The sequence below is a fragment of the Myotis nattereri genome (assembly GCF_964212035.1).
Source record: "Myotis nattereri genome assembly, chromosome: 2".
NCBI lineage: Eukaryota > Metazoa > Chordata > Mammalia > Chiroptera > Vespertilionidae > Myotis > Myotis nattereri.
Window position 1 is genome coordinate 215,200,443 of NC_138076.1, and position 15,558 is coordinate 215,216,000.

Here is a 15,558-nt window from a genome sequence, read left to right on the forward strand (position 1 = left end):
TGTGTCCCTGTGTCTGGGTGTCCGGGTGTCCCTGTGTCCGGTGTCCCTATGTCCAGGTGTCCCTGTGTCTGGGTGTCCCTGTGTCCGGGTGTCCCTGTGTCTGGGTGTTCCTGTGTCCGGGTATCCCTGTGTCCGGGTGTCCCTGTGTCCGTGTCTGGGTGTCCCTGTGTCCATGTGTCCGGGTGTCCCTGTGTCCCTGTGTCTGGGTGTCCATGTGTCCCTGTGTCCGGTGTCCCTGTGTCCAGGTGTCCCTGTGTCTGGGTGTCCCTGTGTCCGGGTGTTCCAGTGTCCGGGTGTCCCAGTGTCCGGGTATCCCTGTGTCCGGGTGCCCCTGTGTCCGTGTCTGGGTGTCCCTGTGTCCATGTGTCTGGGTGTCCCTGTGTCCCTGTGTCCAGGTGTCCCTGTGTCCATGTGTCCGGGTGTCCCTGTGTCCATGTGTCCGGGTGTCCCTGTGTCCGGGTGTCCCTGTGTCCGGGTGTTCCAGTGTCCGGGTGTCCCTGTGTCCGGGTATCCCTGTGTCCGGGTGTCCCTGTGTCCGTGTCTGGGTGTCCATGTGTCCCTGTGTCCGGTGTCCCTGTGTCCGGGTGTCCCTGTGTCCGGGTGTTCCAGTGTCCGGGTGTCCCTGTGTCCGGGTATCCCTGTGTCCGGGTGTCCCTGTGTCCGTGTCTGGGTGTCCCTGTGTCCATGTGTCCGGGTGTCCCTGTGTCCCTGTGTCCAGGTGTCCCTGTGTCCATGTGTCTGGGTGTCCTGTGTCCAGATATCCCTGTGTTCGGGTGTCCCTGTGTCCAGATATCCCTGTGTCCAGGTGTCCCTGTGTCCAGGTGTCCCTGTGTCCAGGTGTCCCTGTGTCCGGGTGTCCCTGAGGGTCCGTGGGCAGGGCCTGTGGCTGCCGCCCTCGGTGGTAAGGGCGTGGTGGACCAGGAGGCTCGGACAGCGGGCAGCTGTCCTGGTTCTGGCCCCAGGCTGTGCTGAGTCTGCCCCTCAGAGGGCCCAGGTGCCGGGCCTGCTCTAGCCCCTCCCGTCCTGCTGCGCCCACGCCCCACCCAGACTGCAGGGCTCTGGCCTGGGGCTGCCTGCCCACTGCCCGGGTCTGAGGCTCTGGGCTGCGTGCGGAGGGGCCCGACCAGGGCGGCCCTGAACCCACAGACTGTTCCAGCGGCCAGTGCATAGGAATGGCTGCGGGGAGGGGCGGAGTCGAAACGAAAGGCTTGAAAGGTAACCTGCTCCTTCGTCACTGACTGTCATTTCTCGGGGGACCGGGGCCCTATGTGAACCCACACCCACCAGTGGGGCCCCTTCCAGGGCTCTGGCAGCTGGAGCCGCTCAGGCCGAGGGGCTGGCGCTGAGGTGACTGTTGAGAGGAGACGGGGTTCCCGCCGCCTGGCCCGGCCATCATCCGTGTTACCAGGGACCCGGAGTGGCTGGGTCCCCCGAGCCCGTGGGGTCTCACCTGGGGGCACCAGGAGGGGAGGGCACCATGGGACCGGCGCACCCCGTCCTGTGGTGAGTGCCAGCCATGGCCCGGAGACCCCTGCTGCTCATGCTGAGGGCGGTCTGCAGGCTCCTGGGCATGTGGGGTCCCCCGTGTTGCTGGCAGCACCCACTCCCTCTCACCCCACCCGTACGCTGCCATCCCGGGGAGCCCTCTGCCCGCCTCCTGTTATTCTTCCCCTTTCCCTCTGGGAGACAAATGCGGGCTTCGCTGGGTCTCAGGAGCTCACGTGGAGCCTGTGGGGGCTCTCGGGGCAGAGGGCCGGGAGGGGTGACCCTGGGAGGGGTGCCGCCAGGACGGCCGCAGGCCCCGGTGAGGGCGCCGCCCTGGGGACCTGCTGGGGGCTCCTGTGCATAGTCAGAGGGCCCTGCAGCCTTTAAAACACACTTTTCAAAACCGGCTCCTGCCTGGGAAGGTGCGTGTTATTAGCCAATCACCTCCTCCGCTCAGCGCCCCGGGGGCTGACTCTGACTCGGTCGCCCCAGCGGAGCCCGCCTCGCTGATCAGCAGCTGTGCTTTGCAGAACCAGAACCGTAAAACCCGCCTCCTGCCCGACCCGGGGGCGCCCGCACAGCCACGGCGCCCCGCTCCCAGGGCGGCTGCCTGGGTGACAGCACATATTGATCGCCTGCTGTATGCCAGGCCCGGCTGTGTGCGGGGGTGTGTGCTGGTGAGCCAAGCACAGCGGAGGGGCCGGGCGGGGCCCCAGGGACAGGAGCAGCGTAACCCGTGCGCGTGGCCTCCTTGGTGGAGTTAAGGTGAGGCTGTCCGGACGAGGTCACTGTGGCTTAGGGTCCACCCTGGTGGATCCGAAGACGAGAAGAGACGCGGGGAGAGGCTGTGTGAAGACGGAGGCAGAGGCTGGAGCGATGTGGCCACGGGCCAGGGGACGCCTGCGGCCACCACGGCTGGGGTCACAGGAGGGGCCGCCCCCAGGTCCCCTGCAGGCGGCGCTGGCCCCACCTGATGTCGGACCTGCGGCTCCAGGACTGTTTGAAGCCCCAGGAAATGCCGCTCAGCCCAGGAGCCTGATGGGACACACACAGATGACCCACGCGGGGCCCAGCGTGTCCTGGTGGCCTGTCACCTCCCACCGTCTGCCTCCAGGAGGCAGGCAGGCCATCGAGGTCTCCCATCCGTCAGGGGGTCTGGGTCCCAGAAGCGACGACCCTTGAGTTTCAGGCGGAGGCAGAAGCTGACCCCCCAGGAAGTTGGGTCTGGGGGGCAGCCGGATCCTCCCGCGCCTCCTTGCAGACATTCGGCGTTTCCCAGCGCGAGGGCACGGCGCTGTGGCGGGCAGGCGGTTCTCAGTGGGCGTGGGGCGCGCTTCACTGCCATCGCTGTGTTTATTTTTACGGCACCTTCTATTTATGGGGTGGCGTCGGCTTCCCGTTCACGGGGAGACCGATTTCCTTGTCCCGGCACAGTGATGCACAGTGATGTCGCCGTGGAGACGCTGTGCTGTCCGGACAGGTGTTTCCTGAGCACCTACTGCGCGCTGTGCAGCAGTGGGCTCGCCAAGGAGAGGCGGGTGGTCAGCGGTCTGAGCTGCTCGGCCTCCGGAGCTTGGCAGTCTGCAGGTCTGCCCTGAGACTCCTGGGCCCCTCCCCGGGCCTCCAGGCCGGCTGGGGACTCAGAGGCCCTGAGAGGAGGGCGGGGCCGCCCAGTGACGGGAATGGAGAGGGGGGCGTGTCAGCTCCCTGGGCGCTGCCACGAGGACCAGGCAGGGAGCTGGGAGCAACCGACACTACTGCCTCCCAGTTCTGGGTCAGACGTGCAGGCCCCGCTGTCGGCTGGGGTGCTCCCTCCAGGACCCATCCGGCCTCCGGGTGCCAGCGGCGTCTGTGCCTCGGCCTGCGGTCACCTGGCCTCTTCTCTCCCATAAGGACACTGGTCACTGGACTCGGGGCCCCCAGGTCCAGGATGGTCTCACCTCGAGGTCCCTAATTCAATCTGCCAGGACACTCACTCCACACAAGGCCTCTCTCTGAGGCTCAGGGTGGGCCCATCTTTGGGGACCATCGTCAGAGCCCCACTTGGGGTGGAGGGAACCCCCCCCCTCCCCACAGGACCCAGCCTCCAGTCTGGCAGATCTTAGAGCAGCCGTGGGCAAACTACGGCCCGCGGCCGGATCCGGCCCGTTTGAAATGAATAAAACTAAAAAAAAAAAAAAAAGACCGTACCCTTTTATGTAATGATGTTTACTTTGAATTTATATTAGTTCACACAAACACTCCATCCATGCTTTTGTTCCGGCCCTCCGGTCCAGTTTAAGAACCCATGGTGGCCCTGGAGTCAAAAAGTTTGCCCACCCCTGTCTTAGAGCCACAAGCTCCGGCTCTTGGGCCCATCCCCTCCGTGGTTTTGGGTTCCCTGGGCGGCTGTGGGCCAGCGCAGTTTGTAAGACAACGGGGTGAGAATGGGGTGACCTCGGTGGATTCTTCCCTCTCGGGGACCCAGTTGCTGTAAGGGGCTGCCCCAGGGAGGCCCCTACATCCTTTGTCCTGGGCGAGCCCCTCCGCCCACCCTGGGCCCTGCGATCCCGGGGTCAGGCTGACCGAGTGGGCCCAGGGCTGTGCCGCTCGGAGCCGGTAGCTCGTGCCCATCAGAGGGCTCATGTTTCTTTATTTTTTTAAAGAAAATTGTGAAACCAGTTTGACATTTGTGTCTGGCTCCCCCCCAAGGCATTTTTTGTTCCAATTGGAACAGACGGTTGCCACTTTAGCGGGTACCTGGCATGTTATTAAAAACGTGTCTCTCTGTTTATTCTCTTTATTCCTGACTCGCTCCTCGGGTGTTAACTCGCACCCCTGACCTCACGGAGCTCTCCGTCCATTCTGTGTGCGGCCGAGCTGTCACTGCGTTACTGCCCGTCGTCGCTGGTGGGGGGCGTGTGAGCAGGCGAGAGGGGGTGAGGAACCTTCTAGAATGGGAAGCAGTTCCTCCGGGGTGGACAGCCCTGTGCCCTCCTGGCCTGCAGGCCTTGTGCCTGCTCTGGTCTGTATCCCGAATTACAGAGGAGTCACTCCCCCTCTAAGATCTTGGTGGGGGCGGGCGGGAGTGAAACCCAGGGCCTTGAAAGGCATGCAGTCTGGCTTCAGGGCTCCCTGTCCACAGATGACTGCCGGCTCCCCTGCCCGCTGCCCCGGGCGGGCGCTCACCATCTCGCCACCAGTCCGGCCAGCGTGGGCCAGGCCCAGGCAGCGGGCCACGCAGGGCAGGCTCGGACATAGACGCGCTTTGTCTGCAGATCCGCAGGCAGCTGCCAGCAGTGATGAGACCCTCGCTGGCAGCAAAGCCAGACCTGGCTCTCGGGGCCCAGCTGAGCGCAGCAGGGCCTGCGGGACCATCCCAGTGAGCGGGGGCAGGGGCGGGAGTGGCAGCAGAGGGTGGGTGTGGCCTCAGCCCACAGGGAGCAGCCCACCTGCGGGGGAAGGTGCCCGCCCTGTGCCCGGGGCCATCCTGAGCTGATTAGTGCCCGGTCTCCCAGGACCGCGATGGCGGCGCCAGCCCTAATCCTTTAAGAACCGAGATCAGCTCCAACCACAGCTGAGTTCCAAGCCAAATAAATTAAACTCCTGCCTGCTACCCCGCAGCTTATTAAGTGGCCAGATTATGCAAAACGCCCTCAAGTGCGAGAATGCAGCGTCTGGCGTGGCTGCCACAGGCCTGCCTCTCCCGGGCGTGGCTCCCTCTCCCAGGACACTCCTTACCCCAGCCCGTCCCGCTCCGCGGGGCTCGATTCGGGGGAGTGAGTGGTGTGATTGCTGAGCGTAACGTTCATGTTCAGAAGGCGCGTTCCAAAGCCTGGGAAACGTGTCTGTCTCCAAGCAGTGCCTGCTTTTCAGGGCTGAGGAGGGAGGGGTATGGGGGTGCCGGGCTCCCTGAGCTGCAGCCCCCAATGATTGTTCTCTTATATAGAGGCCCAGTGCACGAATTCGTGCACCAGTGGGCGGTCCCTCGGCCTGGCCTGCGGGATTGGGCCGAAACCAGCTCTCTGACATCCCCCAAGGGGTCCCAGATCGCAAGAAGGCACAGACCAGGCCGAGGGACCCCGCCGGTGCACAATCGGGGCCGGAGAGGGACCACAGGAGGGCTCCAGGGCGTGTCCGGCCCGTCTCAGTCCAGATCAGCCGGACCCCAGCAGCAAGCTCACCTTCCAGTTGGAGCATCTGCCCCCTGGTGGTCAGTGCACGTCATAGCTAGCGGTTGAGTGGCCTTAGCATATCATTAGCATATTACACTTTGATTGGTTGAACGGATGACTGGATGACCAGACACTTAGCATATTAGGCTTTTGTTATATAGGATATATATTTATTGATTTCAGGGAGGAAGGGAAAGGGAGAGAAACATAGAAACATAGATGATGAGAGAGAATCATGGATCAGCTGCCTCCTGCACGCCCCACACTGGGGATGGAGTGGCTAGAAATCCTGGCTAGGCTGCTGATCAACTGAACGCTGTCTCCGTATCATTCCTTCTTCGCCGACTCCGTCCACACCTTTGGGGACCCCTGGACCCGCTGGGGTTGGACCCCGGCATATGGCTCCTGGCAATGGAGCCCACCACCCGGGCCTGTGCCCTGACCAGGAATCAAACCCTGGCCTCCTGGTTCATCCATCGACATTCAACCACTGAGCCACGTTGGCTGGGCAGTGCGATGACGGTTTTCCTCTAATTTAAAATAAAAAGAGGGCTGCCCCGTTTGGCTCCGTGGTGCGAGTTTCGATCCTCGGACCGAAGGATCTTGGGTTTGATTTTGGTCAAAGGCAATACCTCAGTTTTAGGCTCGATCCCCGGCCCCAGTTGGGGCACATGCAGAGGGCAGCCAATCGATGTATCTCTCTCACACTCACATCGATGTTTCTCTCCCTCTCCTCCCTCTCTCCCTCTCTCCCTCTCTCCCTCTCTCCCACTCGGTCTAAAAAAAAAAACTCAATGGGAAAAATGCCCTCGGGTGAGGATTGAACAGAGAGCTGTGTTTTCCTGAAAGCGATGGAGACAACCTGTTCCAGAGAAGGGGCGTGAAAGCGGGAGGGGCCTCGCGGGGCCCAGGGAGCCTCCTTCCCGTCATGTCACCGTGGGCCACGCCCCGTGTTGGGCTCCGGGACACGGCCAGGCGCGTGGACAGCAGCCCCCCGGCTCCTCATAAAGGCGCCTTCGCGTGTCCGTCCCCAGGTGGGAGGTGGCACCGCCCACGGCCACACAGTGGCGTGTTACTCGGCCCCGAAGGGGAAGGCGAGTCGGACGCCCGCTCCCGCGCGGCCAAGCCTCAAGGGCGTCACGCTCAGTGACGTGGGCAGGCACCGAGGGGCACATACTGTGGGGCCACGGACACGAGCCCCCAGAGGAGTCACAGTCATAGAGACAGGAAGTGGGAGGGTGGGAGCCAGGCTGGGCGGGGGGGGGGGGGGGGAGTGTTCATCGGAGGTGACGGTGGGACCTGCACAGCCGCGCGGATGGGTGATGCGCTGAGCTGTGCGCTGGGAGACGGGAGACGGCGAATTCCATGTGTGTTTCACAGTTTGAAAACGGGCAGGTTCCCAGCGTGTCAGAGCAGCATGTCGCTGTGTCGCCTGTTTAAAGCACAGGCTTATGTGTTTTTAAATACTTTTACTCATTACAGAGAGGAAGGGAGCGGGAGAGAGAGAGAAACATCCATGATGAGAGAGAATCATGGACCGGCCGCCTCCTGCAGCCCCCCACTGGGGATGGAGGCCACCACCCGGGCCTGTGCCCTGACCGGGAATCGAACCCTGACCTCCTGGTTCACACCTGAGCCACACTGGCCGGGCAGTGATAGGCTTTGAAAGATGCCCAGTGCCCTGCATCCACCCCACAGCCTCACACAGAAAGCAGTTCACCAGCCGGAAACGCCTGCTTCTCCTCTCCCTCCACTCTGCCCCTCCCCTCCCTGCAAATCCTTGGCAGCCACTGATCTTTTATTGTCCCCATGGCTTTGCCTTTTCCAGAACATCACGGCGCAGACCGTTCAGACTGGCTTCTGCCACGTAGTCACAGGCACTCACGGCTCCTCCGCGCCTTTCCGTGGTCTGCGAGCTCATGTCTCTTAACTGCTGCTCACACCTCTCTGGATGGGCCACGGCGAACCATCCCGGGGAGGGCACTGGCCGGGCCGGGTTTGGGATGTCCCCGTCCGTGTGCAGGGTTCTGTGTGGACGCGTTTCCAAGTCGATGGGGTGATCCCCAAGGTGCGTGATTGCTGGGCCGCATCGTGAGGCCTCCCAGGGACCCTCCCAGGTGACCCTCCCAGGTGACCGCCCCCGACACAGCCACCATCGGCTCACACCTGCCTCCCGGGTGCCCGGGTGTGGCTCTCCTCCCAGCCAGGAAGCCGGTCGGCCGGGTGGGTGCCCCTGGCCACGTGGGAGAGAGGGTGGTCCCGATGCCCCATCCGAGCTGGAGCCCCCGTGTCCTCCCTGGGAGCCGCCACCCCTGGGTGATCTCCTGCAGGGCGGAGGGCGCAGGGCGGAGGGTGCAGGGCGCAGGGCGGAGGGCGGAGGGTGCAGGGCACAGGGTGCAGGGCGGAGGGCGCAGGGCGGAGGGCGGAGGGTGCAGGGCGGAGGGGGAGGGCGGGCAGCTTTGCCCACAGCACCTTCCATCCTGCGGGGCCAGGAAAGTCAGGCCAGGTCAGGCCAGCGCTCCAGGCTCCTGGGAGGGGCTGCTTCTGAGGACAAGTCCCGCTGGCGGAAGCCGCTCGGCAGGACCGACACGCCCCGGAGTGCCAGAGGTCACCGGGGTGCTGCGAGCTGGGGAGCTAAATTCATGTGAGGGCTCCCTGTGCCCGCCTGGATGCCCAGTGCTACGGGCAGTGCCCTCCCTCCTGGGGCCCAGGTGCCCAGAGGGCACCCTGACCCCCCAGAAATGAAGGTGAGCTGAGGAGGGGACTCTGGCTGCTGGGGAGGGGGCTCTCACCCGCCCGCTGCCCGCGTGCCTGCAGGTGCCCCTCCCAGGGGATGTGCAGGGGCGGGGGGTGTGGTGAGGAGAGCTCGGGCTCCTGGGGTCCCAGGCTGGCCCCTCACGGTGGCTTCACTCCGTCAGAGCCGCAGGGGCTGGGAGACCAGCCGGACCCTGCCCTGACCCCAGGCCTCCCCTCCCCAGCGACCACAGGGGGCCCCATGGTCTGTCCCCTCTGTCCCCGGCCCACACCCAGGGCCGCCTGGTGCCCCCAGGCCCGGCTGCCGCGGGCTGAGCGTTGGGAGCGCGGAGCTCGCCTCTCAGTGCCTGCGAGTCCGGGAGTGCAGCGTGGTCACTGTTTACGGGGCGGAGCCGGCAGCCTCCGGTCCAGCAGGCCCGCGGGCGGCTCTCGTTAATGGGCACATTAACGGGGTGATTGACGGGGTGCCAGCTGGATGGGCGAGGCCTCGGTAACTGACGGCCTCGAGGAGAACGGCGCGTCCCGTCCCGTCCCCGTCCCTCTGTCCCTCCGTGCAGCGCCCGCCGCGCCTGGGCCCATGTGGCCCTGTGGCCTCGCGCACCCAGCGGGAGGAGCCGCACAGTCTGGGTGGGCCTCTGGGCCCCTCTTTTCCCACCTGAGAGCAGGCAGCTGGGCCCCAGGACCCAGGGGGGAGCCCCGATGCCACCCTCCCTTGCTGGTAATTGGGGGCCCGGGGTGGGAGGTCGGGCTCTGGGGCTTCGCCAGCCCCTGGGCCTGCACTTCGGGGTACAGCATGGACCCCAGGCCCCCCTTCAGGAAAGTTCCGGGAGGGTCTGCCTCAGTCGCCCTGTCCTGCCCCTGCCACCCCAGATAGAGGAGCTGTGGGCCGCTCCTGAGCGTGGGGGTGAGCCCGCTGCTGGGCGAGGGGGCTGGCCTGGCGGTCCTCGGCGACCTCGGGGTCCTGCCCCCTGTGGGCCAGGCTGGGGGCAGCGGGCAGCTCCGGGCTCCCAGGCAGGGGTGCGCTGGCCCGGGCACGCGGGTCCCACTGGGCAGCCCACCCCACATGTGTCCCCGCACGTGTCCCCCACACGTGTCCCCCGCATGTGTCCCCGCACGTGGGCTGCACCTGCGTGTCCAGGAGGGAGGCCTTGGACAGGCGTCTGGGTGGGGCGGGAGCTGTAAGACCCAGTGGGGCTGCTGCTCCTCTGGGGTCCCGGTGCCTGGAACCCCAACAACCCGGAGCTGGGCAGCCCGCAACTGTGGGGTCTGCTCGCTGCCCCCCACGCCAGCTCCGCCTCGGAAGGGCCTGGGAAACGCGGGGCGGGCGCCGGGGCCCCTCGAGGCCTGAGCTGCGGGGCCTGGGAGCCCTGCTGTGAACTCCCGATTTCATTCATTTCGTTATCTCGCCCACACGCTGTCGCAGAGATAACCTCGGTGCCCGCAGGTCCCTGGGGAACCGGACGTGGGGGGGGGGGGGGCGGGGGGGGTAACCCTGCTGCCGCTCTGACCGGCCGGGTGGAGTCACACCGGACAGAGATGTCAGGGTCACAGCGGCTCAGTCACAGGGTGCTCAGGCTTCCAGGCGGTCGCCCTCCAGGTGGCCTTCGCGGCTCCTCTGTGTCTGTGATCTGCACGGCGGAGGGTCCGTGCGGCCGGGACACCCCTGGACGGCGGCCACTGAATGGGGAGCGTGGTGGCAGCTCCGGTCCAGGGGCGACACCCCCACTGTGGCCAGAGAGGCCGGATGTGGGTGAGGGCAGCCAGGGTCAGCTCTGGACGCAGCTCCTGCTAGAGTCAGGGCCCTGGCTCCCCACTGCGCCCGGGGCTCCCCACTGTGCCCGGGGCTCCCCACTGCGCCTGGGGCTCCCCGCTGCGCCTGGGGCTCCCCACTGCGCCCGGGGCTCCCCACTGCGCCTGGGGCTCCCCACTGCACCCGGGGCTCCCCACTGCGCCCGGGGCTCCCCACTGCGCCCGGGGCTCCCCACTGTGCCTGGGGCTCCCCACTGCACCTGGGGCTCCCCTCTGTGCCTGGGGCTCCCCACTGAGCCCGGGTGGAAGACGGGGGGTTGGGGGGGACGGCATCCTGCTAACATGGTGAGACTGTGACACATCAGCACCACGGATAGCACTAGGGCAGCCTGGTTCCCAGGCCTTGCCCAGGGTGCACCCCATCGCCAGGGGCCAGGGTCCCGCCCCACGGTGCCAGGTGCTCTGCGTGGTCCGGTTTGTCCCTGTGACCTGGGTTGTGACCCCCTTTCTCAGTGAGCTGTGCCCAGGAGCCGGCGTGAAAATGCTGCCTTGGACTCCACAGGTAGAGTGATCAGTGGGCGCTGACACGGGTTTCGTGAGCACTGGGCACCCGCCCCTGCCCCCCAGGACCAAGCCCTGGGCGCCCTCGGCCCGGGCAGAGATGTGAGGAAGAGGCTGTGTTTCTGACACTGACGTTGGCACGAGGCCTCCGTGAGCATTAACTGAAGCCGGCGCCCGCATGACCACAGGCTGGTCCCCCACGGCGCTGCGGGCCCAGGTCACCGGCAGCAGGCTGACCTCGCCACACGGCTGGCCGGGCGCGGGCAGATGCCGTGTGTGTGCCCCCGGCCACCACGCTGCCCGTCGCCAAGCCCTGCCGCCCTACACACCAGACGCACACATGTGGTCACAGCCCTGGCCACCGAAAGCACAGCATGTGCCCACGGGTGAGGTCCGCCCGGCGTTCCTGCTGCATCAGCTTCTCCGGGCACAGGGCCTCCCCGGGGCTCACAGGTGAAGTACGCGGCCAGTGCCATGCTGGGCTTCGGAGCGCAGCAGGCGGAGCGGGTGGGGCAGGCGGGGCGGGCGCGGTCCCAGAAGCCGCTCAGACCCAGCCGTTTCCATGACATGGAGCGTCCACGTGTGGGGTGATGGCCGTGGGGCCCCCGATCCCCGCCTCGGCCTGGTGCCCTGCTCTTCCCAGCCCCCGGGGCCTCGGGTTTCTCTGCGCCTCTAGTGTGGGCCCGTGGGCTGCCACCCTCCCCACCCGCGCCCTCCCCACGGGTTTGCTTCCAGGCGCCCGGGCCTGCCCCTGGGCCTCCAGGAGGCGCGGTTGCGAGATGTCGTCCAGGGCTGGGGCCCGGGTCTGAGGTCGGCATGGTGGAGCCTGGACAGCGGTGGTGGGTGTGGCGCGCCTGCCTGTGAGCTCCCAGGAGTCAGGGACAGCATCCCCCACCCGGCCCAGCGGGAGGACGTCCCTTCGCAGGGAGGGAGGGCATGGAGGTGGCTTGGGCCAGGCAAGGGGGCGGGAGTGGGGGGGGGGGCGGTGTCAGTCTGCACTTCACCAGGAATTGAGGGGTGAAATAAGGGCAGGGCCTGGAAGAGGGGTGCTCTGGACACTGAGCCCCTTGTGGTGCCCAGCGCCCCTTAAGATGGGGTCCAGCCAGGAGGTGCCGTGCCCAGGGCAGGCGGTCCTCACAGCTGGTGAGCAGCCAGAAGATCGCTTAGTTAGCGCCCGGGGGAGGGGGGGCGGGGGGGGCGTCTCAGGGCCGGTGTTTGCTTAGTTAATTAGCAGCCAGGGCTCAGCGTGAGCAGGTCCCCAGGAGAAGGCCCCTGCCGGCCACCGCCCACACCCGAGGTGTCAGCGGTCAGCGGAGGGGTGGGGGGCAGCGAGGACCAGGAATAGCAGGGCTGCCCGTCACCCTACGGAGCCTGAAATAGCAGCAGCCAGGACGGCGCCCACGCAGCCGCCATCTGCAAACCCGGCACCAGCCCACGGCCCCCTCACCTTTCCCCTGCCCGCGGCCCCCTCACCTTTCCCCTGCCCGCGGCCGCCCAGCAGACCCCGAGCTCCCCGACGGCCTCCGAGCCCCGATCGCTGTCCCGAGAGCGGCAGCCTCCGGCCCTCCCCGGCCGCGTGTTCATCCGCTTGTTTATTTATGTCTCTGTGTATCTCCGCCTGTTCTTAGCACAGCGTGTAATTGCGCGTAATTAGCTGGTGTGCGTCAGGGTCTGCAGCCCACGCCTCCAGGGCGGCGCTGGGTGTGGCTGCGGGACGGGGTGCTGTCGGGAGGAGGGGCCACGCCGACCTGTGCTGTCCGCTCACACAGCTCCCCAGGCAGGCCAGGCGTGTGGGGGCCACTGCAGACGCCCCTGCCTCTTGGGCTGCACCCAGATTCTCCCCCCGCCCCCCCCCCCGCCCACCTCATCCTGCCCTGGACCAGGCTCTGGGCGGAACTGGGGGGGATACAATGACAAAATGTGGGGGGCAGTCCTGTGCGGTGAGCCACCTGGAGGACGGGGGGGGCTGCCTGGAGGAGGGGGCTTGAGCTGACGCGGTCGAGTGGATGAGGAAGGGGCTGAGGAGAGTGCGGCTGCACCAGGGCTGCGGCCTCCACCCACGCCCACCTCTCCTCCTGCCGTCACCGCCTCCTTGCCTGTGAGGAGCCACACTGGCAGCCCCCACGTCCTGTGTCCCCATGTGACCGGTGGGCGGACCCCAGCTGGGGGGTGACCCAGGGGCGCAGTGCCTCTGCTTTGCTCCCACAGTGCTCCCGGGGCCCAGCACGAGGATGGCACACGGTAGGCGCTTACTGTTGGCGGAGGGACCGGCAGAGCCAGGCAGTGAGGGCGGGCCTCTGGGCAGTGGTCATGCGTGTGAAGGCCAGGGCTGCGGGGCCGCCCCGAGGTCACGGAGGGGCTGGGTGCACACCATGGGAGGGACGGCTGCACCGGCCCAGCTGGGGGAGGAGCCCCAGGCCTCCACCGGGTGGGCATCTGGACCGGGGTGGGTGGCGGCTTGTCTCCAGGGCCGGCCCCTCAGCCCCCGCCTGTGCTCTCTTGCAGGTCAGCTGGCCGCCGGCACCTGTGAGATTGTGACCCTGGACCGGGACAGCAGCCAGCCTCGGAGGACGATCGCCCGGCAGACAGCTCGCTGCGCCTGCAGGAAGGGGCAGATCGCGGGCACCACAAGAGCGAGGCCCGCCTGCGTGGACGGTAAGCGCCCACGGGCCCGAGAAGGCCACGGAGGCTGCATGGTGGGCGTCCACCTGACGCAGCCACGCCCCCAGATGCTCTCTGGGCCAGGCCTGAGGCTGACAGTGTCGCCTGGCATGACTGTCCCTGAGGGCGGCGTTGGCTGGTGCATGTGGGCGGGCGCAGCGGAGGGGCCGGGAGCCGGGTCCCCAGCAGGCTCCCGGGATTGACTCGCCTGCGGCCGGTGTGCCTTGGTGCTGCCGTGAGCAGGGGGAGCGGAGGTCGTGCCATCTGCAGGAGGCGCTGCGGTGCCCGAGTGTCCTGCACACGTAGTCGCCAGCTGCTCCGGGCCCCTCCCCGTGGGGTCTGGCAGGCGCGGGCACCCTCACGGGCCCTGAGGATGGGCTGTTGAGCTGGTGAGGTGGCTGCAGGCACCTCCTGCGCTGGTCGAGCTGTCTGGTGGGTGAGGTTAGGGCTTGCGGGTGGCGCGGGCTGTGAAAAAACTCACAACTAAGAGGGGATGGAGAGGAGGTTTATTTTCCTCTTCAAGAGAGCAGAGGGTCGGTGCGCGGCGAGTCACCGCGGGGCGGTGGCTGCTGCTACGCCACAAGGACGGAAGGAGGGTTTTGTTGCAGTTGAAAATACCGGGGTTCGTCTTGAAAAGCTGCAGCGTGTTTGTTCTCCGGGAGACCGCCCGCGGGCGTCCGAGGGAGGGGCCTGGTCAGTATTGTTCCTGAGCCTGTAAAACGGGCTTAGAGCAACGTTACGGGGAGTCCAAGAGAGGCTTGTCTGAAGGGGCGGGGGAAGGGCCCTTCCTACGAACCAGAGACTCCTTGCTGCCAGTTATCCCCGAGTTGTGCAAACAGCAGGGAGGAGGGGGATGCAAGAATGAGCCTTGAGAGCAGCTCACCGGGTCCTGCGGGTGGAACGGAGGGGCCGTGTGAACCAGAGGAGGCAGCAGTCCGGGGGTTCACCGCCAGGTGCTCCGCACAAAGTGTGGAAGGGCCCCCGCGGGAGAAGGAGCGGCCCTTCCGTCCTCACAGCGAGACCCGCAGGCTAATTACCTCCTCGCTGAGTGAACACTCACGCTGCCCTCGTGAGGCGGGGCCTCAGGGTGTCCGTGGAAACGGAGTCGCAAATGGGCTTCCAAGGAGGAAGGGAGGTGCCTGCCACAGCTGTCAGGGCGTCGACGGGGGTCGGTCTGCTGTGGCGGAGGCCGTGCCGGGGACGGGCGCCTCGGTTCCTGGGTGCCGAATGCAGGGCTGGGTGCACACCCAGTGGGAAAAGCACCCGCAGGTGTGTGTGTGGGGGGAGGGTGGTGCGTGGGGAGTGATGCGCTGTCTCCGTGGGGAAGGCTAGCTCCCGGCCCGGGTGGGGTGAGCCGGCCCAGGAGGGGGTCAGCAGGGCTTGAGGCCATGTTGGGAGTGGAGGCCGATTGGCTCAGGGACTCTTGCCGATGTCACCGGTGAGTGAGTCCCAGGACTGTCCAGGGACACGCTGGGCCCTGAGCCGGCCTGGGGCCCATGGCTGGGACTCTGACGCCTGGCCTCCAGCAGGAAGGGGAGGAGCTGGGCAGGCCCAGGGCTCTTGGCTGCAAGGAGCAGGCCCGGATGCTGCCACCCGTCCTGGCGCCCTGTGCTCTCCGGGCAGAGCGGCTGCAGGTCCAGCCCAGTGGGGGTCGTGCCCACAGAGCCAGGACGGCCAGGGGGAGTCTGGGGGCCAAGGGGCTCTCAGGGACCCCCAAACCCCACCTTTGCCTCCCCATGGCCCCCCCCAGCCCAGTGCTGCCAGCCCTGAAGAGTGCTTCGGGGACGTGGGGGTCCCTCGGAGGTTGTGGACAGGGGCTGACCTTGCTGTGGCGGGGGCGGGGGGGCGGGGGGGTGTCGTTCTCAGGATCTGGGTCACGTCCCGGCCGCTGGTTCTGTTTTCCTTTTTGGAACCTGTTTCGGGGACATTGTCACCGACACTGAGCGCATCTCAGGTGAACAGTGTGACGGTTCGGAATCCGTCTCCTCACTGTGTGCTCACCTCCCGATTCCACCTCCCCACCGAGTCCACCTCCCCCCGAGTCCACCTCCCCCCGAGTCCACCTCCCCCCGAGTCCACCTCCCTCCCGAGTCCACCTCCCCCCGAGTCCACCTCCCTCCCGAGTCCACCTCCCCCCCGAGTTCACCTCCCCCCGAGTCCACCTCCCCCCCGAGTCCACCTCCCCCCGAGTCCA

General features: G+C 66.7%; 1 protein-coding gene across 2 annotated transcripts in view; it reads left to right on the forward strand.

The window, feature by feature from the left end:
- TAFA5 (TAFA chemokine like family member 5) overlaps nt 1-15,558 on the forward strand; it is an 86,243-nt gene that overhangs the window by 44,150 nt on the left and 26,535 nt on the right. For both annotated transcript variants that reach the window (XM_081082460.1, XM_081082461.1), the window contains exon 2: nt 13,209-13,358. In XM_081082460.1, coding sequence (XP_080938586.1) covers nt 13,209-13,358 — 150 coding nt within the window. The remainder of the gene's footprint in view (nt 1-13,208; nt 13,359-15,558) is intronic.